Source organism: Exophiala aquamarina, assembly GCF_000709125.1.
Source record: "Exophiala aquamarina CBS 119918 chromosome Unknown aczIA-supercont1.6, whole genome shotgun sequence".
NCBI lineage: Eukaryota > Fungi > Ascomycota > Eurotiomycetes > Chaetothyriales > Herpotrichiellaceae > Exophiala > Exophiala aquamarina.
Window position 1 is genome coordinate 1,753,673 of NW_013550582.1, and position 26,216 is coordinate 1,779,888.

General features: G+C 51.4%; 9 protein-coding genes across 9 annotated transcripts; 5 read left to right on the forward strand and 4 right to left on the reverse strand.

The window, feature by feature from the left end:
• Positions 1 to 180: 180 nt before the first annotated feature.
• A1O9_07977 (homogentisate 1,2-dioxygenase) lies at positions 181 to 1,686 on the forward strand (the record flags this gene model as incomplete). Its single annotated transcript, XM_013403532.1, has 2 exons — positions 181 to 248; positions 303 to 1,686. 2 exons carry the CDS (start codon positions 181 to 183, stop codon positions 1,684 to 1,686), a joined length of 1,452 nt encoding a protein of 483 aa, XP_013258986.1.
• A 1,182-nt stretch (positions 1,687 to 2,868) lies between these two features.
• A1O9_07978 (uncharacterized protein) lies at positions 2,869 to 4,575 on the forward strand (the record flags this gene model as incomplete). Its single annotated transcript, XM_013403533.1, has 2 exons — positions 2,869 to 3,916; positions 3,956 to 4,575. 2 exons carry the CDS (start codon positions 2,869 to 2,871, stop codon positions 4,573 to 4,575), a joined length of 1,668 nt encoding a protein of 555 aa, XP_013258987.1.
• Positions 4,576 to 7,768: 3,193 nt separating this feature from the next.
• A1O9_07979 (H+/K+-exchanging ATPase) lies at positions 7,769 to 11,228 on the forward strand (the record flags this gene model as incomplete). The annotated part of the gene is made up of 2 exons (XM_013403534.1): positions 7,769 to 8,132; positions 8,179 to 11,228. 2 exons carry the CDS (start codon positions 7,769 to 7,771, stop codon positions 11,226 to 11,228), a joined length of 3,414 nt encoding a protein of 1,137 aa, XP_013258988.1.
• Positions 11,229 to 11,856: 628 nt separating this feature from the next.
• On the reverse strand, positions 11,857 to 13,670 carry A1O9_07980 (uncharacterized protein; the record flags this gene model as incomplete). The annotated part of the gene is made up of 6 exons (XM_013403535.1): positions 11,857 to 11,979; positions 12,078 to 12,578; positions 12,625 to 12,742; positions 12,798 to 13,156; positions 13,215 to 13,411; positions 13,484 to 13,670. The coding sequence occupies 6 exons, from the start codon at positions 13,668 to 13,670 to the stop codon at positions 11,857 to 11,859; spliced, it is 1,485 nt and encodes a 494-aa protein (XP_013258989.1).
• A 600-nt stretch (positions 13,671 to 14,270) lies between these two features.
• Positions 14,271 to 14,879, reverse strand: A1O9_07981 (uncharacterized protein; the record flags this gene model as incomplete). Its single annotated transcript, XM_013403536.1, has 3 exons — positions 14,271 to 14,431; positions 14,502 to 14,764; positions 14,830 to 14,879. 3 exons carry the CDS (start codon positions 14,877 to 14,879, stop codon positions 14,271 to 14,273), a joined length of 474 nt encoding a protein of 157 aa, XP_013258990.1.
• Positions 14,880 to 17,456: 2,577 nt separating this feature from the next.
• Positions 17,457 to 19,132, reverse strand: A1O9_07982 (uncharacterized protein; the record flags this gene model as incomplete). Its single annotated transcript, XM_013403537.1, has 4 exons — positions 17,457 to 18,488; positions 18,536 to 18,590; positions 18,646 to 18,965; positions 19,079 to 19,132. 4 exons carry the CDS (start codon positions 19,130 to 19,132, stop codon positions 17,457 to 17,459), a joined length of 1,461 nt encoding a protein of 486 aa, XP_013258991.1.
• A 567-nt stretch (positions 19,133 to 19,699) lies between these two features.
• A1O9_07983 (uncharacterized protein) lies at positions 19,700 to 21,635 on the reverse strand (the record flags this gene model as incomplete). Its single annotated transcript, XM_013403538.1, has 5 exons — positions 19,700 to 20,041; positions 20,126 to 20,318; positions 20,371 to 20,899; positions 20,947 to 21,504; positions 21,557 to 21,635. 5 exons carry the CDS (start codon positions 21,633 to 21,635, stop codon positions 19,700 to 19,702), a joined length of 1,701 nt encoding a protein of 566 aa, XP_013258992.1.
• A 608-nt stretch (positions 21,636 to 22,243) lies between these two features.
• Positions 22,244 to 23,299, forward strand: A1O9_07984 (uncharacterized protein; the record flags this gene model as incomplete). The annotated part of the gene is made up of 1 exon (XM_013403539.1): positions 22,244 to 23,299. The coding sequence occupies one exon, from the start codon at positions 22,244 to 22,246 to the stop codon at positions 23,297 to 23,299; it is 1,056 nt and encodes a 351-aa protein (XP_013258993.1).
• An 891-nt stretch (positions 23,300 to 24,190) lies between these two features.
• On the forward strand, positions 24,191 to 25,972 carry A1O9_07985 (uncharacterized protein; the record flags this gene model as incomplete). Its single annotated transcript, XM_013403540.1, has 1 exon — positions 24,191 to 25,972. One exon carries the CDS (start codon positions 24,191 to 24,193, stop codon positions 25,970 to 25,972), a length of 1,782 nt encoding a protein of 593 aa, XP_013258994.1.
• Positions 25,973 to 26,216: the final 244 nt, after the last annotated feature.

Consider the following 26,216-nt stretch of genomic DNA (forward strand, 5'->3'; position numbering starts at 1 on the left):
ATAAACATCAAATACAAGACGCCCCTCACGAGTAAGTGTGCATTCTCCCTCTGCCAAGCAGCATTCCAACTGCCGTTCGAGTCCCCGCTTTGCACCAGCACCAGCACCAGCACCAGCACTGACCAAACCATCAAACAGTACGCAACGTAAACACCTTTACAGACGAGCAAGCCATCGACGATGCCTGTAACCCCATTCGCAGTGACCGACACGTACGAATATCTGAATGGGTTCGGGGGGTACAAAGAGTATGGATGGTTCCGCCGCATAGAGAGAGCATTCAGCTGACCCAGTTGCTGCAGGAGTGAAGCAATAGAAGGAGCCTTGCCTCTGGCAGCCAACTCGCCACAGAAATGTCCTTATGGTCTCTACAATGAGAAGTTGTCCGGAAGCGCCTTCACGGCTCCTCGCGACAACAACCTGCAAACCTGGCTCTACCGCATCCTGCCCTCCGCAAGCCACGAAAACTTCGAACCTGTACCTTCGTCCTCCACACAATCGTTGACTTCTCCCACTCCGAGTTTCGGGACCCACTTTAATGCCATTCCTAATCAACTGCGCTGGGATCCATTTGATTTCGACAAAGAGGTGTCATGGATTCATTCACTTCATTTGGTCGCAGGAGCGGGCGACCCAACTATGAAGCAAGGACTCGGCATTTACATCTACGCTGCAGGCACATCTATGCCCGAAAAAACTGCGTTCTATAGCGCCGACGGGGACTTCTTGATTGTTGCACAACATGGAGTCCTCGACATTCGAACTGAGCTTGGAAAATTACTTGTGCGACCAAACGAAATTGCCGTCATCCCTCGAGGAATTCGTTATCACGTTGCGCTGCACAACAATGAGCCAGCTCGAGGTTATATTCTGGAACTCTACCAAGGTCACTTCCACCTCCCAGAACTGGGTCCGATTGGGTCCAACGGTCTTGCCAACGCGCGTGATTTCCAAACCCCAGTCGCCGACTTCATCGAGGACCACGAGAATACCGAGTGGACGTTGTTTAGCAAGTTTGGTGGCAACTTATTCTCCGCCAAACAAAACCATACGCCATTCGACATTGTTGCTTGGCACGGCACCTTCTATCCTTACAAGTATGACCTAGGTCGGTTCAACCCTGTGGGTAGCATCTCCTACGACCACCCGGATCCTTCAATTTTCACCGTTCTTACTGCACCGTCGATTCCACACGGTGCAGGAACTGCAGTCGCAGATTTTGTCATATTTCCACCGCGTTGGCTGGTTCAAGAAAACACCTTCCGACCTCCATGGTATCATCGAAACACGATGAGTGAGTTTATGGGTCTCATTCAGGGCAACTACGATGCCAAGGGAGCTGGAAAAGGTGGTTTCCAACCAGCAGGAGCGAGCTTACATAATACGATGAGTGGGCATGGACCAGACATGCAGACATTTGAAAAGGCGTCGACATCGGAATTGCCACCAACCAAAGTTGGTGAGGGTAGCATGGCGTTTATGTTTGAGACGTGCTTGATGCTCGGCGTTACTGAATGGGGTTTGAAGACATGTGCAAAAGTACAGGAAGAATATAATGCGCACAGTTGGGAGCCTCTCAAGGTGCACTTCAAACGACCCGAGAAGTCGCGTGGGGTGAACAACGGAGAGGAAAAGAACGGCGTGGGCGATGCCAAGGATCAGAGCAGTGTACATGCCCTTAGATGAGCCATGGAACACCGACACTGTATTTCTGAATTGCATATATTTCAAAGGTGAAGGTGTTTTGATGAAAGGTATACCACTGTTAGTTCGCATTATTACAGCAGAGGATGAGCGATTGACGAAAATGAAAGTTCCCTATGCCGCAATCAGGATTGGAGTGTTTCCGCCTCTCCGTGCTCTGCCTCTGCCTGCAAACCCCGCCAACCTCCAGCATCCCACTCTTCTGACGCACGATAAATGCAGAGTGCCTGCGAGAGGATGTCACTACTGTAGTCAACTGGGAATGAGGGGTGCGGACGATAGAGTGGGGGTGACACCGAGACCCTACGACCCACCTGTCACTGCTCGAGATATTTGACGCTCTGGCACCCTCGACACATGCAGAGGAAGCCGTGGGAGCCAAACTGAGATCTCTGTACAGGACTACCGAGTACTTACTACATACTACCAAGTCGGTCTTGCGAGGAGTTAGAAACAAACCTCTGGGCTAGTTCCTCGGACTAGTCCTCTTGCGGTAAGGTACCAAGCGCGCTATCTGTGCGCCATTGACCAGTAAGCTTGTGCATACAACTACACGTGCCCCTCATGCTACAAGCTGCCCGTCTCGCATCAAGTGAACCTCCTTCAGGCTGCGGTCCTCACCTCTCATCTCTCAACATTCCCACACGTTCTTCGAACTTTTGGTCTCGTGTCGTTTCGAAATCCAAAGATGCTGGGGCCAGCGGCCTAGTATCGACTCGATCGACTTTTACCACCTATCAGATTCCACAAACGAGGATCGTGGGCTGGTTGGCTACTGCTACTCACCCCGGCGGCAGAGGTGTCGTGTGCCCTTTTCCAACTCTCTGCGATTCTACAATCCACTTCCTTGCACACGTGCTCATATTTTGTTGACTTCTTGTCTCATTCTCTTTCCTTCGCCATGTGTGTTCTTGCCGTCAGGATGTCTGGCTCTGTTCCACCTTTAAGCAGACTGCTTTCTGCTTTATGAGAGCTGAATGCTCGGACCTCCAGTTACTTTTTCCACTTGCTCGAGAGAACTTCCCTTCCTCGCGTGCCTCGAATTTTGACTGTTGCTTCTTAGTTGTTGATGGCTAGTACTTGACTCTGTATCGAGTGTGCACTGAGCTCCATCCTGTCTGACTATTACCACAATCTGCTTTTCGCCCAAGCCCCAATCCAAGCATGACCCGTCCCAGAGCACCACCAACCCCTAGCAGTTCCACAGACTTGAAAGCGTTGGAAAGAAATCTACAGCCCTCTGATATGGAATCATCCTTCGCATTGCCACCTCCAGCCTTGCGGTCCGAAGCTCAATCACAGACACGCTCATCTAAACCATCGTCCAATCGTGGAGCCACCAATCCGACCATTCAGAGGACCCCGCCAGTGTCGCCGAAGGACAAGCCACTCACCTCAAGCCCTCGACAGAAACGCACGGCTTCAGGCATGGTTAAATCCACCTCCACCGAATCCATTTCCACAGGGCCAAATGCCGCCTCCTCCGTTTATGCCCTGCCCCCTCCACCTAGCCGTGCGCGCAAGATCATCCAAATGAAGCCAAAAGCGCCCTCGTCCAACAACCATCCTTCCCCAGATAGCGACGGAAGCTATCAGCCCCCTGCTGCCTCTACAGCAACCTCAAAAACCTCTGCAGTCCATAGCTCGACAGCCAGCAATTCCAAACGCAAACAACCCTCTGCCACCAGTGCTGCAGGTCGCAAAATCGCCCGCAAGACTGCTCACAGTATCATCGAGCGACGGAGGCGAAGTAAAATGAACGAAGAATTTGGTGTCCTCAAGGACATGATCCCCGCCTGCGAAGGTGTGGAAATGCATAAGCTTGCCATTTTGCAGGCTGGAATAGAATACGTCAAGTATCTGGAAGGCTGCGTTGCTCAGCTCAAGGCAGAAAATCAGAAGAAGGGCCATAGTCCAGCAGGGGAGCAAATCCCAAGTGCTGGGCAGGAGAGTTATCAGCATCCAAGGAAACAGAATGATTACGAGCAGGTGGAGAATGATGAAAGCGATGACAACAATGAAGACGAGGACGACGAGATGGACGGCGATGAACCAACCCAGGAATACCTGTCCAACGTGAAAACCAACTACCCTACTCAACCCCACGTCTCGGTTGCCGTCGCCAACAATGATGAATGGGGATTCCGCAACTCGCGGAAAGCCTCTATGACATCTCAAACCAGTTCTGCCTATCCTTCACCATATCTACACGGTCATCAGCAGTCTCAACTGGACGAACAGTGGCAGCAAGACAAGCCGCGCCACCGACGGCCCATCCTCCCTGCGAGTACGGGCTCCTTCTCTGCTTCACCGTCGCAGATCTCAACACAGGCGCACGTGACGAGCAGCACAGCAACCCCAACAATGCTGAGCCCAGCTTTCAACTCCATCCACTTCTCACCAGATCTGATTCGGACTCAGACAAACGACAGCAGCAGCATTGAGTCGACGTCGATCATGAACAGCGGCACACTGTCGTCATCCACATCGATAGGAAGCTCATGGACACCGTTGAACCAGGCCAAGCCCAGCCCTCAAATGGTGCCCCTACCCTCACCGAAAGCTTCAATGCACCTTCCCCTCCCGCCTCTGGCGAATAGTCTCCAGCTACCGCACCCGCATTTCGCTGGCAGGGAGAACTCAAGGTCGCCGGCCGCTATGAGTGATGGCTCGGGTACCGCGGAAGCCACGGCTACCGCGGCGCTGATGATGCTCACTAATGACTGGCGAGCCGGTGCTGGTGCTGGTGTTAATCCTGGTGTGTCTAACGGTGGTGGAGGCCGGGATAGTTTCCTGACTGCTGGTGGTGGTGTGGGTAGTTCGAAGGACAAGGGGAAGGGTATGAGTGTACGGGATCTACTGAGTTCGTAGCCAAACCACTGGGGTTTTCGATCCTGGTCCATTTGATTTCGGAAATGGTCCTTTCATGCATAGCCAGCACTTCCCTAGGTGGTATGTACTCGTATAAACTCATCTACGTACTAGTATGGACCTTTTCACGCGAGGGGGATGACGTAGTCCCAACCCATGCCTCATGGGGATGCCGGCCATATCTCACGTGTCCACGTCCAGGTGTTCATGGTTATTTGGAAAAGCCCGTGGACCCGATCCTAGAGACCCTGAATCCAAGGGCGACCTTTACTAGAAATGCATAGAGACTGCTGACCTCAGACTAACACATTGGCTTGAGCGCTTCAACTTGACCGTACATACAGGACCGTAAATATTGAACCGGGGGGGGGGGTGGCTGCCTTGTTGGCCTGCACCGCCTCCACACCAACCAATCAGCCGTTGATAGCGCGGTGGCGTTCAAGCTTGGAGGCTGTAAGGCTGAACACAAAGTACTCGTAGATCAACACTAGCTGGACCTGATGCCTCGCGGCAGATGTTTTCAAATCTATGATACATATGCCACTGACGTTGAGTCCCATAGCCACGAACCGATCCAGTCGCTTACGGGGCAGAGGACGTTGTTGCAGGGGTGCCGGCGTCGAGTGACTTGGCAGCCTTGTTGCGATCAGGTTCAGAGCCACCGGGTTATGCGACGGCTGGGCAAGCAACAAGCGATCGGGAGGTTGTGCCGCAACCAACCCTGGACGGAGCTGGTGGTGGCAGGGCTGACTTGAAGGCATATGCATCATCGCCCAAAGAACCTGGCCTGCTGACGAGAGAGATCTTCCCGATCACAGAAGCAGATTCGCGGCCCCAGGACAAGTCAAGAGAGAAATTTCACCTCCCGTTCGAGTAGCCAGGAGAACGGCTACATTGTCCCCAGCAGACCCTGATATCGCTGAGCTTAAAGACGACATAGGAAAAGGCGGCGCCAGGGAATTTGGGAGCGGTGCACACCCAGATATTCCCAAACCAAGTTGACGAAAAGACACCTCCCCTCTACCGCGAGGACCTTGAGCAGCATGCGGCGCTCGTCAATAAACGTATGGATGAGGTATTCTCACCGGTATATGCTGACCTTAACTTTAGCATTCGTGGTGAGAAAGGTAGTCTCAAGCGGCATCACGATGAGTGGGCCCAATGGACTCCCCTGTTCGAGAAAAGGGTCGTAAATACCTTGCTCCCACTTCTCGAGAAGTATCTTCGATTGGTGGGTTTCTTATGAGGTTCTTGCTTTATCCTCCGCTCCTGTCGCGATCCGTATATTGCGTTTTACCGGTGATGGATTTGCTCTTGCGTATAGGACAACGACGATGGAGTTTGCAACGCTCGAAAATACTAACGTTTTAGATACCGATAATTTTGAAGAGTTTTGTTGATACAGGGGGAAATATCGCCACCTCAAGGTCCTCCCCTACCGATATCCCGGGGAGAGGTCGTGAGGGGTCTTGAGAAGCGAGCCGAGCACAGCCCAGCAAAGGCTGGTATGGTATTAACCACTTCCTGTTATGTTTTTCTCTTGCTAGTAACTGAATTGCTAATCTTGACGTCCACTCCTTTGTTGCCGGCCCACAGGCCACTCCTCGGAGTCCATCGAACAGATCCTGCAGGGAAGGAAAGAAGAGAAGATCGAAGTGGATACCAATCTTGGTCGACTGACTTATTACATGGCCCACCATAAATATTTGCATCCCGATATTTTGGACGCATATGTCCTCCCCTGGGAGTGGGATAAGGTACTGGTCCCCATCAAAGCTAGGAAACGCGTCGAAATCGCTCACCAGAACCTCTTGTTACACCACTATTCTCGAGTGGACAATTCTCTCGGCCAGTGTGACAGAAATTCAAGTGCGCACAGAAAACTTCGTCAGCCCAAACAGTTGGATGTTACTTGTTACAAAGGTGGATATCATTAGAGCAGGAAATGGCAAATGGAAAGAAGAAATTGGAGTCGGTGAGTAGGAGGAGTAAGTTGTGATGAGAGGTCAGTCGAGGTGATTCAGATGCTGGGCTGTTGATTGACTCTTGGGGTGTGTCCGAGGACTCACTACCTGAAGGCCAAACTTTGGCAATAAATCGCTCATACATAGTAAGGGTTGACTGGGCGTCCACCTGGCATCCACGCAGCACCACGGCCGGCTGCTACAATGGGGAATTGTCAGGTCATAAACTGGGACAGGATAGCGTGAGTGTGATAGAGAATTGTATGTAGGTCTACAAAGTACGACTGGGTTTAGTTTTCGACCCTGGCGCTACGTGGTGACAATAGATACGAGGTACCTGAGATGGGGAAGTTGGGGCAGCCGAGGGGCCCCTGTGGGATGAGATGCAGGTGCCTATTGAGCTAGGCGGCAATGGGTGGATAGTTAGTTCCTGAGTTGCGGTAGGCTTGGGCTTTAGAGGTACTTACTGTAGCAGGCACCTAACAGCGCCTAACAGCGCCTAACATGCACCTAAAGTTGAGTAGGCGTGGTGCTTGGCATGAGCTAATCTCGATTACCAGGCACCACAAGTACGCCCTCATTATTCACGCGAGGCCCGAACTTTCGACTGAGCCACGTCCACAACCCTCATTTTCTCCTCGACCAAATTCCATCTTCCCTATCATGATGAAAGCCTTTTTTCCACTGGACATGAAACCAACTGCCTGATTTGCATAAGCCACAACCTTGAAGGACTTGCATCCCACTCCCTCAGATTTCCGTTCCTGCATGAGTATTCCCTCTTTCCTCATCGGGTTAATTATTGAGGCATTTTGATTCCATTCGACCAGTGCAGCGGCCACAACCCTTTTTCCCTGTTCCTCTGTTCCCCTGGCACTTCTGGTCTGCCTGTGCGCGTGGGACGTGCAGGCTCAAGCTCACCAGCTGAGCTACTATTGTTTACTACTATGCTATTCTTCCCAGTTCACAGGAGTGTCCGCCTGGACCAAGCTCCCACGTGCTCTCCTCTCCAGCGTAGAGATAGGATTGAGAGCGCACTTCATGGTACACAAGCTCTAAAATGATGAAGACCAATTTAGCCATGCGAAATGGTCGCATCCCATAAATTCATGTAAGATCATCGTGCTCTCCTCTGAGCTTTCTCATGCTTTCCTATTCTCTCTGCTGTTCTCTCTTCTGTTCCAGGTCTTTTTTTTTTTTTGCCTCCTCTCTTCCTGTTTCCCGCCAAAATGGTGGCCATCGACAATGTCGGGAGTATTCTCGAGAAAGATGCTGCTGTGGTTGATCCAAATCCCCTGGATGATGATGATCTCCCCCCTGCGGTTGCCGCCAAGCGTCGCATTCGATACTTTGATGATGAGGAAGAAAATTCAACTGGTGGCGGCCCATCAGGAGGGGAGATCGGACACCAATTAAGAAGAACAGCTTCTACGTATTCAGTTCATTCCCTCTCCAGTGTCCGCAGCGGCCGCCGTAATATCGATCCAGCAATTATCCTCCCCGTCCAGTATCGCACCCTGAGCTATAATATTTCCACTCAACGTGAACATCATGTCGCTAAAGCGAAGGATGCTCGAGAGAAGACTGCGGTTGGTACGTGAAATCTAGCCTTGTTCATGCTCCTGCTAATATTCCTTAGACGTTGGAAGTCTTGATTGGCACACAGTCTCTCCTGAAGAAATCTGTGAGAGGCTTCAGACTTCTATCAACACAGGCCTCTCCGCCGCCGGAGTCAAAGAGAAGGCTGCCAAGTACGGGCGCAATGTACCGTCGCCTCCTCCTACACAACTAGGGCGCAAGTTGTTTGGTTATTTCTTTGGTGGCTTCGGCTCCATTCTGCTTGTTGGTGCCGTCCTTGTATTCGTCTCCTGGAAGCCACTAGGTAGGCCGCCAGCTCCCGCCAATCTTGCTTTAGCTATTGTGCTGTTGTTTGTTTTCCTTCTTCAAGCTGCATTCAACGCCTGGCAGGACTTTTCATCGTCGAGAGTCATGAATAGCATCACTGACATGCTTCCTGAAGCCTGTCACGTTCTGCGCGATGGATCAAAACAAGTGATCCAAGGTCCAGATGTGGTACCTGGTGATATTCTGTTCTTCAAAGCTGGTGACAAACTTCCCGCAGACGTCCGTTTTGTCGATGTTTCTTCGGATGCCAAATTTGATCGAAGCATCCTTACAGGAGAATCACTTCCCTTGCCTGCTTCGACCGTGTCCACAGACCCAAATTATCTCGAAACCAGATCAATTGGAATGCAAGGAACGCATTGCACATCGGGCAGTGGTGTTGGCATCGTTGTGTCAACAGGCGACAGCACAGTCTTTGGCCACATTGCCAAGTTGACCAACCAACCATCAACAGGCCAAACAACTCTTCAGAAGGAGATCATGCGATTCGTCTTCATTATCGTCTCCCTCATGCTACTCATGAATACGATTGTGGTAGCGGTGTGGGCAGGTTATATCCGCAAGGAACATCCCGGTTACATGCCAGTTGCATCGCTGATTGTCAACATCGTCAGTGTGGCCATTGCATTCGTCCCTGAAGGTTTGCCTATTGCTCTGACCGCATCTTTGACCATTACTGCCAACATCATGAAGAGAAATTCCATTCTTTGCAAATCCCTGAAAACTGTCGAGACACTTGGATCAGTGTCTGTGCTGTTATCAGACAAGACAGGCACCCTCACGAAAAATCAAATGGTTGTGACTGACTGTCTTGTCGGTTATACCACCATGACAGCTTTGGAAGCTGCTCAAGATATTGCAGTTGAGAAATCCGCTACATCGTCGCGAAAGGATGCACTTGAACAGCTGCGTGTCGTGTCCGCCGTTTGCAATGCCGGCGAGTTTGATCCAACAACGATTCACCTGTCTTTGGCCGACCGAAGAATAATTGCAGACGCTACTGACCAAGCTATCCTCCGGTTTTCGGAGAGTCTTGGACCGGTCAATCAATCTCGAGACATGTGGCGCAAACGGTTTGATCTGGCTTTCAATTCCAAGAACAAGTTTGCACTACGGGTTTCGTCAACAGATGACCAGGCTGCAGTTGCGACCACGCTGAGTGACTCGGAAACCAAACACTTTCATGTCGAGCAGGATATGCTTTTGATGATCAAGGGTGCACCGGATATCTTACTTCCTCGATGTACCAAATATGTGGGCGAAGATGGAGAGGTACATGATCTCGAATATGGGATACGCTCTTCAATCGAAGGCACCAAAGACGCTTGGTCTAATGAAGGTAAACGGGTGCTCTTGCTTGCTCGCAAGCCTTTACCGGTATCTGCCTTGAGGTCAGATCCCAACGACAATTCCTTTGAAGGCGAGGTGGTCTCGGAAGCCCAGACCGGGCTTACTTTGATCTCACTGGTCGCTATCGTGGATCCTCCCCGAGATGAAGTCCCGAGTGTGATCCAGACATTGCGGCGAGCGGGAATCCGCACAATGATGGTGACAGGAGACTTCAAGTTGACTGCTCAAGCCATTGCACGCATGTGTGGTATAATAACAGTCGATAGTTCTCAGGTGCATTCAGTGGATAACCTCCCTCGCTACGGTGGTGCGTCAAGTCCAAAATCGCGCAAGGCAAAATCAAATGCTCTGCCAACAACCAACAAGGCCATCGTGTTGACGGGCCCCGAGCTTCTCGCGCTTTCAGAGCATCAATGGTCAGTTCTGGCTACTGAATACTCAGAGATAGTTTTCTCGAGGACCACCCCAGACCAGAAACTGCGCATTGTCAAAGAGTTCCAGGCCAAGTCTTTTGTGGTAGCCATGACGGGAGATGGTGTCAACGACGCACCCAGCCTGAAACAGGCTAATATCGGCATCGCGCCTGTTTCTGGATCAGACATCGCCATCGAAGCATCGGATATGGTTCTACTGGAATCCTTCTCTGCCATTCCAGAGGCCGTGCTGTACGGACGCGTGGTCTTCGACAACCTCAAAAAGACCATCGCCTACCTGCTCCCGGCCGGCTCCTTTGCCGAATTCTGGCCCGTGATGACCAGCGTGGTCTTCGGTCTACCGCAGGTCCTATCCAGCTTCCTCATGATCGTCATCTGCTGTTTCACCGACTGCATCGCCGCAACCGTGCTCGCGTATGAAAAGCCCGAAGCAAACGTGATGCTCCGGCCTCCACGCGACGTGAACAAAGACCGCCTCGTCGACTGGCGCCTCCTGCTGCAATCGTACGGCATTGTCGGCCTCCTCGAAACAGTCAGCTCGTTTGCCATGAGTTACTGGTACCTTGCCCGCCACAGCCTCTCCTTCGGCAGCCTGTGGTTCTCGTTCGGCAGGATCCCCACCCCGGCGGGCCAGACCGCCGACGACGTGGCCCACCACCTCACCGTCGCCAGCAGCATCTACTTCATCACGCTGGTCGTCATGCAGTGGTTCAACATCATGGCCCTGCGCACCCGCCACCTCAGTATCTTCACGCACCCGCCGCTCGGGAACAAGCTCGCTCAGAACTGGTACCTGTTCCCGGCGATCCTTTTCGCGCTGACCGTCGCCCTGATCTTCACCCTCGTCCCCGGAATGCAGGGCCTCGGCTGCACCCACGTCCCCATCGAGTATTGGTTCCTCCCCATGGCGTTCGGCCTCGCGCTGCTGTGCACTGACGAGCTGCGGAAGATGTGTGTCAGGAAGTATCCACGTGGGTTTTTGGCGAGCATTGCTTGGTAGAAGCTGTCTGCTCTCCCTTGTGACGAATGAGAGGAGGCATGGCTCCGGTGCGCGGGCTTTGTTCTGGTGATATATCTAGATGCCCAGGCCAACATATGAATAGTTGAGTTGGCTAGCTTCTTGATGTTTCAATAACCGCCAGTCAAATCAGGACAGGATATCCCACTCGACAATTGGCCCCCGTCGAAGAACGATCACTGCGAAAATATTCATTGTGGGCGGCTACCTTGGTGGCTGGCTGACGGCAACATAACGCAGGGCGAGCTGCCACGGACAGGACTATGCTATGCTCATTCCTTAGTGGCTAGCTAAGCTCGATCTAAACTATTTACGGGACGCAATAAGCAAAAGAAGCGTGTTCGCTCGTGTTTGTCCACTCCGGACCGGCCCGTAGCTCTGTTCTGCCCTAGTTCACACTAATAGCGGTAGCTCAAACTTTGTTCGCTCCCGATCTATGCAGTTCGAGTATGTTCAATCCGTTGTCATGAAATCCTGGGAGGTGTACAGAAGAAAAGCCTTGTTGGGGTTTATCGTCGACGTCGTAGAGAACCTGGGTTGTTATTCATCGCGCTGCATTAATGGGGAAAATGGTTTGTTCCGTGTCATGGGCACGCTCTACCTGGGAAGTTTAGAGTGCTGGTTCTCGCTTGGTGACGCGCATCCACATGTCGCTGACGATGAAAACACCCGCACCGAAGGAGTTCCATGGCTTTTGTGGGTTGGCGATGGTGAAGTTGAAGTGTCGGAGAAGCTGTAAGTGCAGAGCGTTAGTGCATATTTGCCCGGTCCGTAATCAACGAAGCAATTTGAACTCCAAAGGAGATTTCGCGGCGGGCCATCCGCGCTTACCTCTACAATAATCTTGTTTAGCTCGATAGCTGCAACTGTCTTGCCCAGACATTGGGAACGACCCCAGCCAAAGACCAGGTCCATGTCGTTCTCCTTGCGTCTGATCTCCTCGGGTGTGCCTTCCAACCAACGCTCTGGACGATATACCATCGAATCTTTCCCCCACAACTTGGGGTCGAGAAATAGACCAAAAGCGCAATAGCCTAGTTTTGTTTGAGCAGGGAGGTAGTGCCCAAGCACGGTGTCGCCTCCAGGCGGTACTTCCTTCAGCATAAGACCTGTAACTGGTGGGTGAATTCGCAGCCCTTCTTTGATGACGGCTTGGAGAAAGGGCATCTTCTTAGCTTCCGAGTCTTTGATTGGACTGGATATGTCTGCCTTGGAGATCTCATCCAGTAGTCTTTCGAGAGCTTGAGGATTGGTAACAACATGCAGAAGTATTGCGCGAGTGGCGGAAGCAGTTGTATCGCTACCAGCAAGGCTTGCGATGGGAGTTAGCACCTTGGGCACTGGAAGGCTAAAAAAAATGGACGACTTGCATTTGGACCAGGGTCTCTGACTCTGCTTCTTCTTTCGTTAGGCCATGGGCAATGAAAGAACCCAGCATATCCCACTTTCGCTTCGCATCTGGCTCAAATCGCTCGTCCACAACTTGTTTGGCTAAGCTGGTGCCGGTTAGAACTCTGACTCCACCGCAATTTAAGTTTTAATGAACCTCACCCCATTATCTTTCCCAGGCCGTAAGAGTCAGTCTTCTTGGGCATCAGGCTCTTCAAGATGGGAGACTGGAAAACTTTAGCCAACAACGGGAAAGCGCTCACTAACATCATCACGGGGATGGTGCTCTCGGTGGTCTCTATGTACGCAAAGACATCCTCGTCCTTGTCAATGAATCCAAATGGTTTCCCAAATGCTATTTGTCCAATCAAGTCTAGAGTGAGATATTGGGCCTTGCGTGCAAAGTCGACTGGTCTGTATTCTGCAGCGGTGGAAATATACTTGGTTTCGATGAGCTGGATCAGGCCGGCAATAACTCTGTCGATGGACTCCTCCAGGTCTGGATTCTCTTTGCCGGCATACTGGTAAAAGAAAGAGTCAATAATGGTGAGGATTAAAAAAGGAGTGCGGCAGGCCTACTCCAGGAGCCATTTTCGCGCGCAGCGACTGATGTCTCTCAACATTTCGTTCAGAAAGAATGTTGGCATGGTCAGGGTCGATTTTAATGGCATCATACCAGTTTGATCGAAGATATGGCGATCGGACCGCCAGCATCTTTCTGAGGGTCTCCGGGTCACTGGTGAGTACTTCATTGGGTCCGATTCGGACCAGCGAGCCTATGAGTTGGGGTTAGTTACGCGAGGTTGGTACGAGAGCTGTACCTTGACGGTGGACTTGAGTAACCTTACCATACTGGAAGGTGGCCTGGGCGGATTCCATGTGGATGGTCCCATTCAGAGTCCGTTTCAACAGCCACCATTTTGAGAACCCCGCCGAGAAAGGGCCAGGAATATGGCGGAGCCTGTTCCAGAGGTAGAGAGTCCTGGCGGTGAAGATGGCAATAAGCAGAGCAATCAATATGCCAGCACCCAGCATGATGGCTTGAGAGAGCACAGGCCTTTCTTTAGTAATGACAACCTCAATCTGTTCCAGCGGTGGTGGTAGTGGTGGTGTGGGAGGTTGACCCAGTAGTCTGGAGCTCAATGAGATGTTGAGAAGCGGTGATGGGGTACGAGGACTCCGGACAAGGTAAGGCAATCACATCAGGAAGGAACATTCTACAGGGGGCAGCTGGGTCACGACTATCTCCCCACCATGAGGTTTGCCAGACGAACGGGGCTGTGACTTCCTGCAGCAGGTACATGCAGATGGTGACTACCCGTTGAGCTGCCTGCTACTAGCCACTACTAGTCACCGCTAGTCACCGCTAGTCACCGCTAGTCACCGTGCCGCCTGATCTTGCAATGATCAAAGGGAAGGTGCGACTAAGAGTGTTCTAAACCCGCCTCCCCCCCCAATATGCGAATCGCTCTTCGTCCTGTGATATCTGCCCCACTACTCCGTTCTTCCTCGTATACGAGTAGTCCGTATCTCGCGCAGTGGCTTTCGCTACCTTGTCGGCTTCTTTGCACTAATCGAATACCTGCAGATCGTTACCTCGCTTATATTCCATGACTTTTGTGACCTGTTCGATTCTTACATTGGCCAATATGCATGGAATTTGGTGTTTCGCATGTCCTTCCTTACATCAACAAGGAAGACTTCCAGCTCTTCCACAGACCAACCTAGTCCTCGGGTGAAAAGGGCAAGGCTAATCCCCGAAAGGGAGCCAGACATATTGTGGTACGTCCACAGCCCTAGAACACCAGAAAGAAACAGTCAACGCAATGTTCGCGAGCGGCTGGCTGGACAGCCTGAGTGACATACCAATTTTCTTGAATCGAGGGTCTTTGGCCCACCATGTCATAGGCCAGCACGAGACCTTCTCGCTGATCTCCACAAATCCTACCTCTTGCAAGAGCGCCTTGACTGATAAGATGCTGTCAAGTGGCGCCCCAAGTTTGATGCTAGCTTCTAGCATGTATTTCGACCATTGCCTGAGCGCAGAATCCTCAGGAAGTGTTGTATCGTCTGAGCGGACATCAAAATGTATATCCTGGATCTCAACACTGCCACCCGGATTCAGATTACTAGCACAAGTCAGTAAGTCACCGCACAGTCCGGGTGATTGGTTAGCCGTTGTCAAAACACTTACTCATAGTATTCTTGAATTACTTTTTTCCAGTCACCAAATGCGCCAGTCATCATTCGGGAGAATATAAAATCAAACTTGTGGGTAAACACCCAAGTCTGAGTAAGGTCTGCTACTTCAAAAGATACGTTGGGGGGGACACTAACGGCGTTGTTAGATCGAAGCAAAAGCCTCCTGAGTCATTTTGGAACGCGATGTTGCGGCTCACAATGCCGGCTGTACTGGGCTAACATCAACACCTAAAACCTGTAGACATCAACGTGGTATTCAAGAGCACAGGAGCTTTGCAATCATTCTCACCATTGCTTGTGGGTACTGATCACCTGTTTGCGTCCGTTAGCACTATTTCCAGTATGGATTCGAGCGAAGGCTGAGTACCCCATTCAATTGCCCATATTCCGGTTCCGGTCCCAACATCAAGTACACGATGGAACCCATCTTTTTTGGCCACATCTACGGTAGCCAGTTGGTTTCCCCACGTCAACTTAAGGAGATGGTGTTGCAAGTCTGGACGTTTACCTCGTCAACATAAAGAATCGTGGCGTATCAAAGATTTTTGTACATACCTAGCCGATCAAGTTCGGCCTTTTATGATTAGTGTAAGTAGTCGCGTTCGAACAAGAGCTGGTGGAGCAAGCTGCATACCTCATCATTCGGCAAAACATAGGCTATAATGATCAGCGGGGCCTCGTCCAGGAACTCACGCCGACAAACCATCGCCGTAGCTGTTGTAACTTCTCCCATTCTCCTGGCGATAATTGAAAACACTCGAGGTTAACGAGGAGGTTGACAAATAGTCCTCTTCCTGTTTAAGATCTATGTTGGTGTTTCATGCCCATCTCAAAGAACGAAGATTTCATACATCTCCTAGTGCAGAATCTTCGTCGCCAATCACCTCCGGTCCGACCTATGTCAGTGTAAGTCATTCAACTCACTTTATTCGCCGGGTAGAGATATTTCCTACGGGCGTCGGATCTTGAACCACATCTGTATGTTCATCATCGGAAGGCGCGTACATGGTGAAGCATGGACTCTCACGGGAAGATCATGGCCAACTTCATGGAGATCAAAGATGTTTGAACTCCTTTTCACTTGAAACCCGAAAACGTAGCACAACACTAGCAATAATAATGATACCTGTAGCTTTGATCGAAAATGTGCCCGCACCACATCGGGTTAAGAAGATCGAAAGTCACATCGGCCAAAACGGCAATGAGCCTAGACAGGAGACCAGGAAAGAGAATTCAACCGGCCACCTCTTGTCTGTGGGTGCCAGTGGGGGACACAGAGAGTGATGAATGCCCCTCGTCTCTTTTCAGATGCCTGCATCGTGTGGATTGGCACATGCTTGGGTAACCCCGGCCACGTCACAAAAGGATGCTCTGCCACTCGCCCAGCGAACATTCTGAGAACAGGGTGGAACTGTCGAGGCGGAACGGACAAGCCCGAAGCGCCTCACAGGCATGAACACTCTCGGAGACCAAAGCCATCAGATGCAAGCTCACGGTTCGCTCAACGAGGGGATGTCGCCTCATGGGGAGTCGCGGCATCCTAAGCCTTGAGACACGTGCAGGGCGTATCCGTGATTGCTTCTTTTCTTCGGAACCGGAAGCAAGGTGCTTTTGTTGATGTTGGCTTTAGGTTATCAAACCGGGTGGCTGAGGGAAGTCCGGACCAGCTCTAACTAGCCAGTTGATCTCGATGCTAGACTCCAAATGCCGGAAATAATGAGTATCCACCACCCGCTTTCCCCCCTCGGCCTTTTACCAAGGGGGAACTGACACCGTATATCAACTCCTACAGTTCTGGGTACTCCATAACCAAGCGCAGAGTACGGAGTATAAGGCAGGCCTTCGGATTCGCAATTCATGGGCAGGTTGTGCTTGCGCATTCCAAGTTGGGAGAAGCCTGATACTGGACGCGGTGCTGTCCTTCCCTCGAGATCGGGGCCTCCATAACCCTTCCGTCGCGGTGTGGGGGACGTCGTCACACTGCACAATTGCCACGTCCAACCTCTCAAGCTGCAGACAATATGCACTAACAATTGGCTTCTTAGCGATGAGTGGAAGGGAGCATGAGGTCTGGTATGCTTGAAACCCACGTTCCTCCATCGAACTTCCTAGCAGTGGAATCTCTTGGCACGAGTCATGCTGCAATTCGAAAACATGTCACACCACAAGACCCCCCAGCCTATTGACAATGAGGCTGGTGATATACGCAATTCGAAGTGTCCTAGGCTCAGTTGGCGACAAATGACTGAAATTCTACTCTAATGATTTTGCCATTACGGAGTACCTCAACCGCTGGCAAACACGTCATGATAGTGTGGCCACTATCAAAGGCGATCTAGCGTGGGGTAGCCTGTACTTATGCATCTCTCACCTCCGAGATATCGATTGTCACACCATCTCGGAGCCTGGTGACATGATCATCCAACGAATTCGGCCTCCTCAGAGACACTGTAGATCGGTCCACATAGGCAACATTGAAGCTGAATAAGACCCCGCGCCCTGTGAGTATCCTCCAACTATAGTAGCCTTGACGCTGCGGAGCATAATGCAACCGACCGTTATAGGAAAATTGTGAGGAACGGAGTAAGCCGCAACTTCAAGACCGGAAAGTTTTGATTACTAGGGTCGCGCTGAGCTTGAGTGCAGGTGTCTCAAGAAGTCTTCAACCTGTGACTTCTCCTGAATGCTCATCCCTCCTGCCTGATTGCCAGTCTTTCCAACTGCAAGGCCTGATTCTTGAGGAGGGGCTCCTGGAGGCTGGCTGGAAACAGCTCCGGTGCCATTGAGCTTTTCTCCACCTCCAGAGACGACCGATGCTTGAGCAGCCTCCACAGCTTCGCCGGTGGACTGGCTAGTTTCGTTCTCTATGTCGGCTTGTCCTTGAGCGTCACCATGACGATTATCAGGAACGGTGTCACCTCGATATGGTCTTCGAAACTTCCCCTCGTTCCAAGCATCGATACGGAACTTCCACGCTGCAACCGTCTCTTTTGGGTCGACAGACTGGCCAATGCCTCTGGCCAGCTGCTCCGCTACCTCATCAACGTCATTCGCAACATAAAATAAGCGATCCCAGTCTTTCCCATCACCATCGCGCCTCCGCATCTCCCTTTGACCGTTCTCAAGCTTGGACTTCGCATCTACGGCGGCCTGCACGTCACCTCTTTCCAAGGCTTCCCTCACTTCACGCCAAGCCAATCGGGACTCCCACGGATCCGGCTCCGAAAGTGGGTCAGTTATGATTCGAGTGGTTTCCGCTGTCGTTATGTCAAAAGTCTCAAGGTCTTGGGCTTTCGCCACATCGTGGATGGTGAACGTACTGTCCCAATGGCCTGAGATGGTGTATAAAGGGTTCTCGTCCTCGCCATCACGATACACTTTTGCATCGAACTTATGTTTCTGCGATGAGCTTCCGAATAGACCTTTACCTTCGAACTCGATGCTTGAGGTGTATCCACTAGTGGAAGGGATTCTATAGGTGCCTTGGAGTTCTGGATACGGGCCTCCAGTGAGTATTCCTTTGATCTTCACACTCGGGAGGGGTATCAAGTACGTTTCGTCATGTTTAGACAGATGCAGCGTGGCATGGCCTATCTGTTTGATGTTTACACTTCCAGAGAAAGTGATTTCTTGACGAGTATATCCTTCTGCCTACCTCGTGTGAGTTTCTTTCCTGGGGCCAAGAAGGAACGACATACCGAGACTCCATGGTTATCATTCCAAACACGGCAAGCTGTAACCGGCGGATGGTGACTTCGAAAATTGTCAAAAAGAGCTTCTCTGCATATGAAGAAATAATCCCACGTACCTGACCTGCTCGCTCACCAACCTAGTCGTCCCAGATTTATCCTCCCAACGAGCAACAAAGACTTCCCCGAGGAAGGCGTTCAGGGGTTTCTTCACACCCTCCTGCTCAGTGCGACCTGCGTATTGCTGGTTCCGCAGTGCCGAAATGAACCACCTGAGGACCAATAATGCACGTTTTGCGGGGTCATCTGAGCCGGCAGCCGCCACGAAGACGGACGGTCTCTCGGCCCAGAATGCAGGAAGCTCAACGGTCGATTTCGTGTCAAGAACAAAAGGTGGCGCTGTGATATTTGACAAATCGCCTCGAATGGTGGCTATGGACTTGGAGAGCGTGGGATGAGTATTATTATTTAGTCCCACATGAAGATAGTTAGGTTGGGGCAGCAAAGTGAATGGAAGGGGAGAGCGAACCAGGATATTCGGGCACAACATACAGCAATGAAATCTTTCAATTTGGACCGGTTGTCCGCGAGAGAGGGTTCCGACATCTTTGGGGATCGACAAACCCAGCACCACCCACACCGAGAACAATATATGGAATAGAAATCAAGCCGTTGAAAAAATTGAACGTGTAATGAATGTTAGTGTGGTTGAATAACCGAATAGTCATAGCAAACGAAACGATGGTAACCTCCAAAGTAAGAAAGTCCCATCAAATAGAGTCCTCAAGTCTGCGTGGCATGTTTGACCACTGGCTTTGACAATGTTGATGTCATGACGTCTTTCAGTGCCTGGGGATCTCGGAAACCGGGTAACTAAGAGTGCAGGCCGATCTCACACAAATATATCCTCCCGGTTCCCTAGCAGGTCTGATTGGATGTAGATTCACCAGGCAAGACTTAAAGGGCCTCGGGCGCTTCGACCTCAGTCGCACACACGAACTAGCCTTTCGAGGATATACGATTAATCATGCGCTCTTAAATAACCTTCTAGATAAGGACGGATCACTTTGACTCTTGGCGTTTCTATTTCGCTGAACGGGCCGGGCTGTGGGATAACCAGGCCCAACAGCACCGCCGCTGCAATGCACACGTCGCATCAACGGTCTAGTCCAATCAAAGCTTCGCAGCTGCTCCTAATCCGAGCTCCTTCTTCGCGCGATCTCTCAGCTCGCGTCTCAAATACTTCCCGATCGCATTCTTGGGTAGCTCATTCACAAAGACCACCCCGCCACGCAGCTGCTTGTACGGCGCGAGGCGCTGCTTGACGAACTCCTTGATCTCGTCCTCGGAGACCTGCGCGGGATCGGCGACCACATACGCCCGTGGAAGATCCGTGCCGGGATCGTCGGGCAGATTCACACCCACAACGGCCGCTTCTTGGATTTTCGGGTGTGTGAACAACACGTTTTCGATCTCGGCTGGCGCGACTTGTAGGCCTTTGTATTTGAGGAGCTCCTGTTTTTGTGGGAGAATTTGTCAACATTCAGTGCGGGTTGGCTTTCAGGATGGTAGAATGCAGCGGGAGCTGTCGTCTCCTACCTTTTTGCGATCGACAATGTAGAACTTGCCATCTCTCATGATCCCGATGTCGCCGGTGCAGAACCAGTCTCCGTGGAAGGCGTCTTTGGTTGCTTGTGGGTTGTTGAAATATCCCTGGGTGACTAGTGGACTCCGCACCAGCATCTCGCCTTCCTGGCCTGGCTCTACGTCGTTGTAGTCGTCGTCCACCATCCTGATCCAGAGTAAGCCCCCCTTGCTGCAATCGTGAGAAGGCTGGCTCTTACCTCAGCTCGACATTCTGCATCACCAGGCCGATGCTGCCCGTGACATCGCTTTGACCTCTGGGCATCATCGTTACTGCCCCTGTTGTCTCACTCAAACCCCACGTCTGTCCAATTTTCGTCTCTCCCTGCCCAAGCTTGGCATTAGCAGCGGTCTGAAGGACACCATCCATAGGTGCAGCTCCCGTCGACGCGCCATCGACCATTTTGAAATGATCCTTGACATCAGGAGACTTGGAAATGCGCAAGAAGATCGACGGAACGGTGTAGAACTGGGTGATTTCATGTTCCTTCACGTGCTTTAGGAGCTTCGCCCATTCATACTTACGCATCCAGAAGACCACCCCACCTGAGTAGAACGGGATAACGAGGTATCCAAACAGCCCAGCGATATGGCTGATCGGTAGGTGGGCCAGGGCGCGGAATGGTTTGAGCTCTTTTCCTGCTTCAATTTGCTTTGCGGCCCAAGCTCGCCCGGGAAGTGATAGGAGGTAGACCTCTTGTGCCATATTCTCATGAGATAGCATGACACCTTCGCTGTCAGCGTTCAATTTCGGTCGAGATTGAATTCTGTCCTACCTTTGGGGAGGCCCGTAGTGCCAGAGGACCATAGGATCGTGATGAGGCTCGTCTTGAGTAACTTGGGATCTGTTATCTTTCCCCATGGAAGCTTGTCTTCGGAGATTGCGTTGATGCCACCATACAAGCTTGATAATCGCCAGCAGGGCGAGGATTCCAGAACCAGGATCCGATTGAGAGGCACGTTGCACTGCTTTGCTGCCTGCGTGGCCAGCTCTTTGAACTCAACACTACAGATGATCAGATTGCTGGTTCCGATTGTGATTTGCCGTGCGAGTTCTGCGACCGTGGATGAAGGGCTTGCCGCCGAATATACTCCTCCCGCAGCTATAACGCCAAAGAAGGCGGCGGCAACGAGCGGCTGACCGTAGCTTATGACCGTTACAACATCCTTGTTCGGGTCATTGGCGCCGATCCCGTAATTATGCCTTAGACCATGCGCAATGCGTTGCAGCAGATCGCGGAGGTCATTTCTCGTTACCTTGTTTGACGGGTTATCTGCGTCGACATGAAGGACAATGTCTTCTGGAGAAATGGCCGCAACGCTATGCTCAGATTCTTTTTGACGGATCAGCAACAAGGATTTGGGGGTCGGTAGAAAGCCATTCACCAAACAACAATGTCAACAGGTCTAGTTTTGGAACATCCACGAAAGGTTCTGGGCCGGGGTTTCTGTATATTCTAGACATCTTTGTTGTCGGAGAGAGGGCAATGGGAGACTTCCTCCGATTTCAAGTCGTGAACTGCGCGAACAATAATGATCGGTCACTGCAAGGACGTTTTCAAAAGGCCATTGCCCGTAGAGCAGATGGCCCCAAACGAACAACAATAAATAGGCTGACTCGGCACCGCAAAGTCCTCTCTCTCCTCTCAAAGTGTGGGGTTGGGAGCCGCCCACGAGTTCTTACCGAGGCCGTTCAGACGACCAATCAGGGAGTGCTGGTTCGCGCATCAAAGTGACGAGGCCTATGGAGAACACTGGTATGCTGACCGCTTACACGCCGAGTGGCCTGGGGAAGGGACGCAACGAGAACAAATGATATATTTCCCAATTGGATAGCAGTGAGATCGAAGTGTCAGGGATGACATGAAGGTTGGTTACATAAACAGAAGCCTGAAGATGGCAGAAGTCGCCACGTGACGTCACAGCTTGCCTTTGTTGTAGCCGGAGAGTTCTAGCAGACGACCATCTTAGCCATCTTTCTCTACTGCTGGCGACAAACCGGAGCGCATAGTAGTATGTGGATGGACATTTCTCTCGCCTTGATATTGGAGCCTTGTGAAGGTTCAAATCACAATGGACGGCCGAGAGAAGATAATCTCGCGGTCAATAGTGTCTGCGATTCAGGACGACCAACCCCAACCGAAAAGCACTCTTCGCCGGATTCTTCGATCGATACGGATATTCTTCTACATATACAGCCTTGTCCTGGCGAAATATCGTCCTGAATTGTTCCAGAATCTCCGTGATAACATATGGGACATAGTCGACGCCGAATACCAGTCGAGCTTTGATACCGCTGATGCTCTCAAAGCAAAGGGAGATATGGGCTACTCAGGATCGACTTTCTTCAACACCAAGGACGACAAATATCTCATCAAGTCCATACCGCGAATATTTGAGCATAGCTTCTTCCGAGACGACCTTCTGAGGCCTTATGTTTCTCACATGGAGTCCAACCCGGGTTCACTCCTCGTCCGCATCACCGATTTTCTGGGTTGGTACTTCAAAAGTCTTGGGGGCATCCTTGGCCTTGCCCCGACCTACCACTTGGTCATGGAAAATCTCTCGCACGGCCAGTCGGAGTCCTCCGATTGGGAGACGTTCGACCTGAAACCAAATTCCTACTTCTTCCCCGAGCGCGACATTGCAGGCGGTCGCTTGGCCTCTGAGGCTACCAAGTCGAAATTGGCCGACAAGTTTGGTGACAAGATCCTACTGAGCCGTGAAGCCGCCGACAGCTTCTTCTCGCAACTGGAAAAGGACACCGAATTACTGGAGCGGTACAATGCAGTCGACTACAGCCTGATGTTGGTTCGAATTCCCAAGAGCTCCCAGGCAATTCCAAGCAAGAATCCGTTCGAGGACTCTCAGACCTGGCGCACAGGAATCTCGTCACAAGACAATAAGTACATTTTCCGTGCCACCGTCCTCGATTTCTTCTGGGCCAAACATAAAGTGCATGCGAAGATGATGACACTGTTGATCAAGGCATGGAATCTCATTGACCGTCAGGGCCACATGAGCATCACGACTTCTCCAGGCGAGTACAGAAGCCGATTCATGAATATGTGTAGGGGTATTGTGGAGGTCCGGGAGGACATGAGTGGAGAAGCAGAAGCCGCAGCTTAACCAATTGATCCAAACCATCAGTGTGACATTGGTCAGTCCCTGTATGCTTGTTGGAATGGATTGGGCGCCGGTATCGCCCAACACCTTCTCGAACTCAAGGCTCTGGCAGTTTCAAGTGCCACTGTAGTTTTAAAGCATGATCAGATCCCATGGCAATTTCTCGAGCACTCTCGACAGCCACATCCATCGGAGCCAGTATTCCCCCCCAAAAAAGCCCATCCCAACGCTGGTCTCGATGGATATTATCTTTCAATGCCCGGAACCATGCTCACCATCAGAAACCTGTCAGGCTGTCGTACTCGTGTCTAGCTAGAGATTGACCCCTTACTTCGATAGCCTCGGGGGGCGAAGCAAGAGTTGAAGTATTATTAGCATTAGTAGCGTGGACCTTTCCGACACTCCTGGGATTGACTAACAACGTATAAATCAGCAGCATAATTCCACATAACATCTCTGCTGATAATGATCGTTCCCTCCACAGCCTTTCCCGCTTCTAGCCTCTTCACATATGCTTGGTCCCTGGCGGTTCTCGCGAGAAGCGAAGGACGGAAATGCTGCGAAATTCGCCTATCCCGCATTTCCCTCCCCGAAATAGGAAATGCGAAAGGTTGACTCGTCGCCTGGGGACCAACGAATTACCTCAGTCTTGCAATTCATTTACCGTCTCTACCCCGACTTCGCGCAAGCCAGTGGTTCGTTAAGTGTGATTACTGTTCTCCGAATATTGGTTATTAAGGTCCACAACCCTTTCCAGCTTACATTAAGGATTGCAGATCAGATGGTCCTACTAATTTCCTACAGTAAAAGTATCTCCCCGTATGAGGACCTCACGTGGCGTACAGACAGAATCCGGACAAAGTAAATCGTCACGGTCGCTCCTCTCCCGAAACTATGCCATCTGCTGAAAAGATTGATGGCCTCCCGCGGGACTCCCCAGAAAGCCGGGGTATCGATCCTCAGGCAATAATTGATTTCCTGGAGGATGGCAAAGCCTCTGGTGTCGATTTCAATGGCTTCATGGTCTACAGCAAGGGTGCCGTGATTGCAGAGGGCTGGTGGGACCCCTACCGTCCAGACCTTCGACACATGATGCACTCCGGGACAAAGGGGTTTCTCTCCGTTGCGGTCGGCATGGCTGTCCAGGAGGGGTATTTCGCGCTCGAGGATAAAGTCCTGTCATTCTTCCCGGAGTACGTGCAGACGGTCGTGGAGACGAATTCGACGACTGAATTGGCCGACCAGCTGACGGTGGAGGATCTGCTGACGCAAACATCTGGGCATGATCAGGGATCGTCGGGCGCTTCGTGGCGCGGTATCACCACTAGCTGGATAGAGCAGTCCTTCAAGATTCCCTTTGCGCATAAACCCGGTACCTTCTTCAGGTACAGTAGTGCGACGAGCTATCTGCTCTCGGCCATCATACATCGGACGACTGGCCAGAGCACCAAGTCGTTTCTCATGCCGAGACTCTTTCAGCCGCTTGGAATGATCGGTGTGACTTGGGATGTCGGTCCTGAGGAGATCAATCCTGGTGGGAACGGTATCAGCTGCAAAACTTCTGACTTGTTAAAGTTGGCCCTTCTTCACTTGCAAGGAGGAGTCTGGGAGGGGCAGCGGCTGCTCAGTGAAGAGTGGGTAGCGAAGGCCACACAACCGCAGCGAGGGAATGAATATGGCTACCAATGGTGGGTCAGCAAAGACAACGATAGCTACTACGCTTATGGAATGTTTGGACAGTTCGCATACGTGTTCCCAAAGCATGGGGCGATATTGGTGATGACAAGCTCATCACCACCCGGTGAAGAGGTGGCTCGCTCCCTAGTCCGACGCCATTTCCCAGCTATTTTGGAGCCTAAAGGTGATCCTTCCATCTTTTCAGAAGACTCGTTCAAGAAATACCTAGAAGCACTAAAAATCGAGGCACCCCAAGGACCAGAGCTGTCAGAAAAGGCAGACGAGATCTCAGACCGACTTTTTGTGGCCAGGCCAAATGCAGATGGAGTCGAGGCCTTCGCCCTTCATTCGGAGCATGAGAAGTACGTTTTCCATCTGTGGGACAACCGAGGACTTCATCGAGTCGATGCGGGAGTAAATAGGTGGGTTGAGTCAGAGACAAGCGTCTCTCTCGCATCGCTGCATCATAGCTATGATGCACCACAATTGCTGGTGTCTGCTTGCGGGAGCTGGTCGAAACCGGAGACCTTCGAGATGAAGCTTCAATTCATCGAGACCGCCTATCAAGATCAGATTGTCGTCCGCATAGTAGGAGACAGAATCGCCGTCCTGGAAAGGGGCGTCAACGTCAATTCTAGTGGAACGCAAAGACCACCGATCGCGGCTTACATGCTCGACAAAGGTAGCGGAGTCTCTGCTGGATTCCGCATTGCTGATCGCGCAAGGGCAGCACGAATGTCGACTGAATTCAACCAGCTAAAAACCATGCAGGTATTCCCATATTCAACTACTAGTACTTCGCTCAACGATTTGCTGGACAACGAGGAGACAAAAGCTGCTGTGGTTGAGGAGTTCGCTTATCTGATATCACATCCTATGCTCAGCAAAGGACGCCGTTATACCCTTCGCATGCTGGCGGCCTTTGTGCCCAATTTGAAGCCTGAGGCACTTGAGAGGCTTGACGGAAAGTTGGGGAAGATACCATACTCTTGGGACTGAAACATGTTCAGCCATGGGCGAGTTGGAAGTTTCGTAGGCAGCTGCAAGGAGGTCACACCGTAAGACTCTCATAATTGAAGAATGTTATTTCCAGTCCGTTTCCTCTAACAAGGAGATTCAAATCTTGTCGAATCTAGGCACCGCTCTCTTTTGTCCAAATCTTTTTGAGAAAGTAACGGTCATTGTGCGGCTCAGACTTGCCTTTGGACTTCAAGGGCGAACCTGGCGGCTGTGATTCATATCC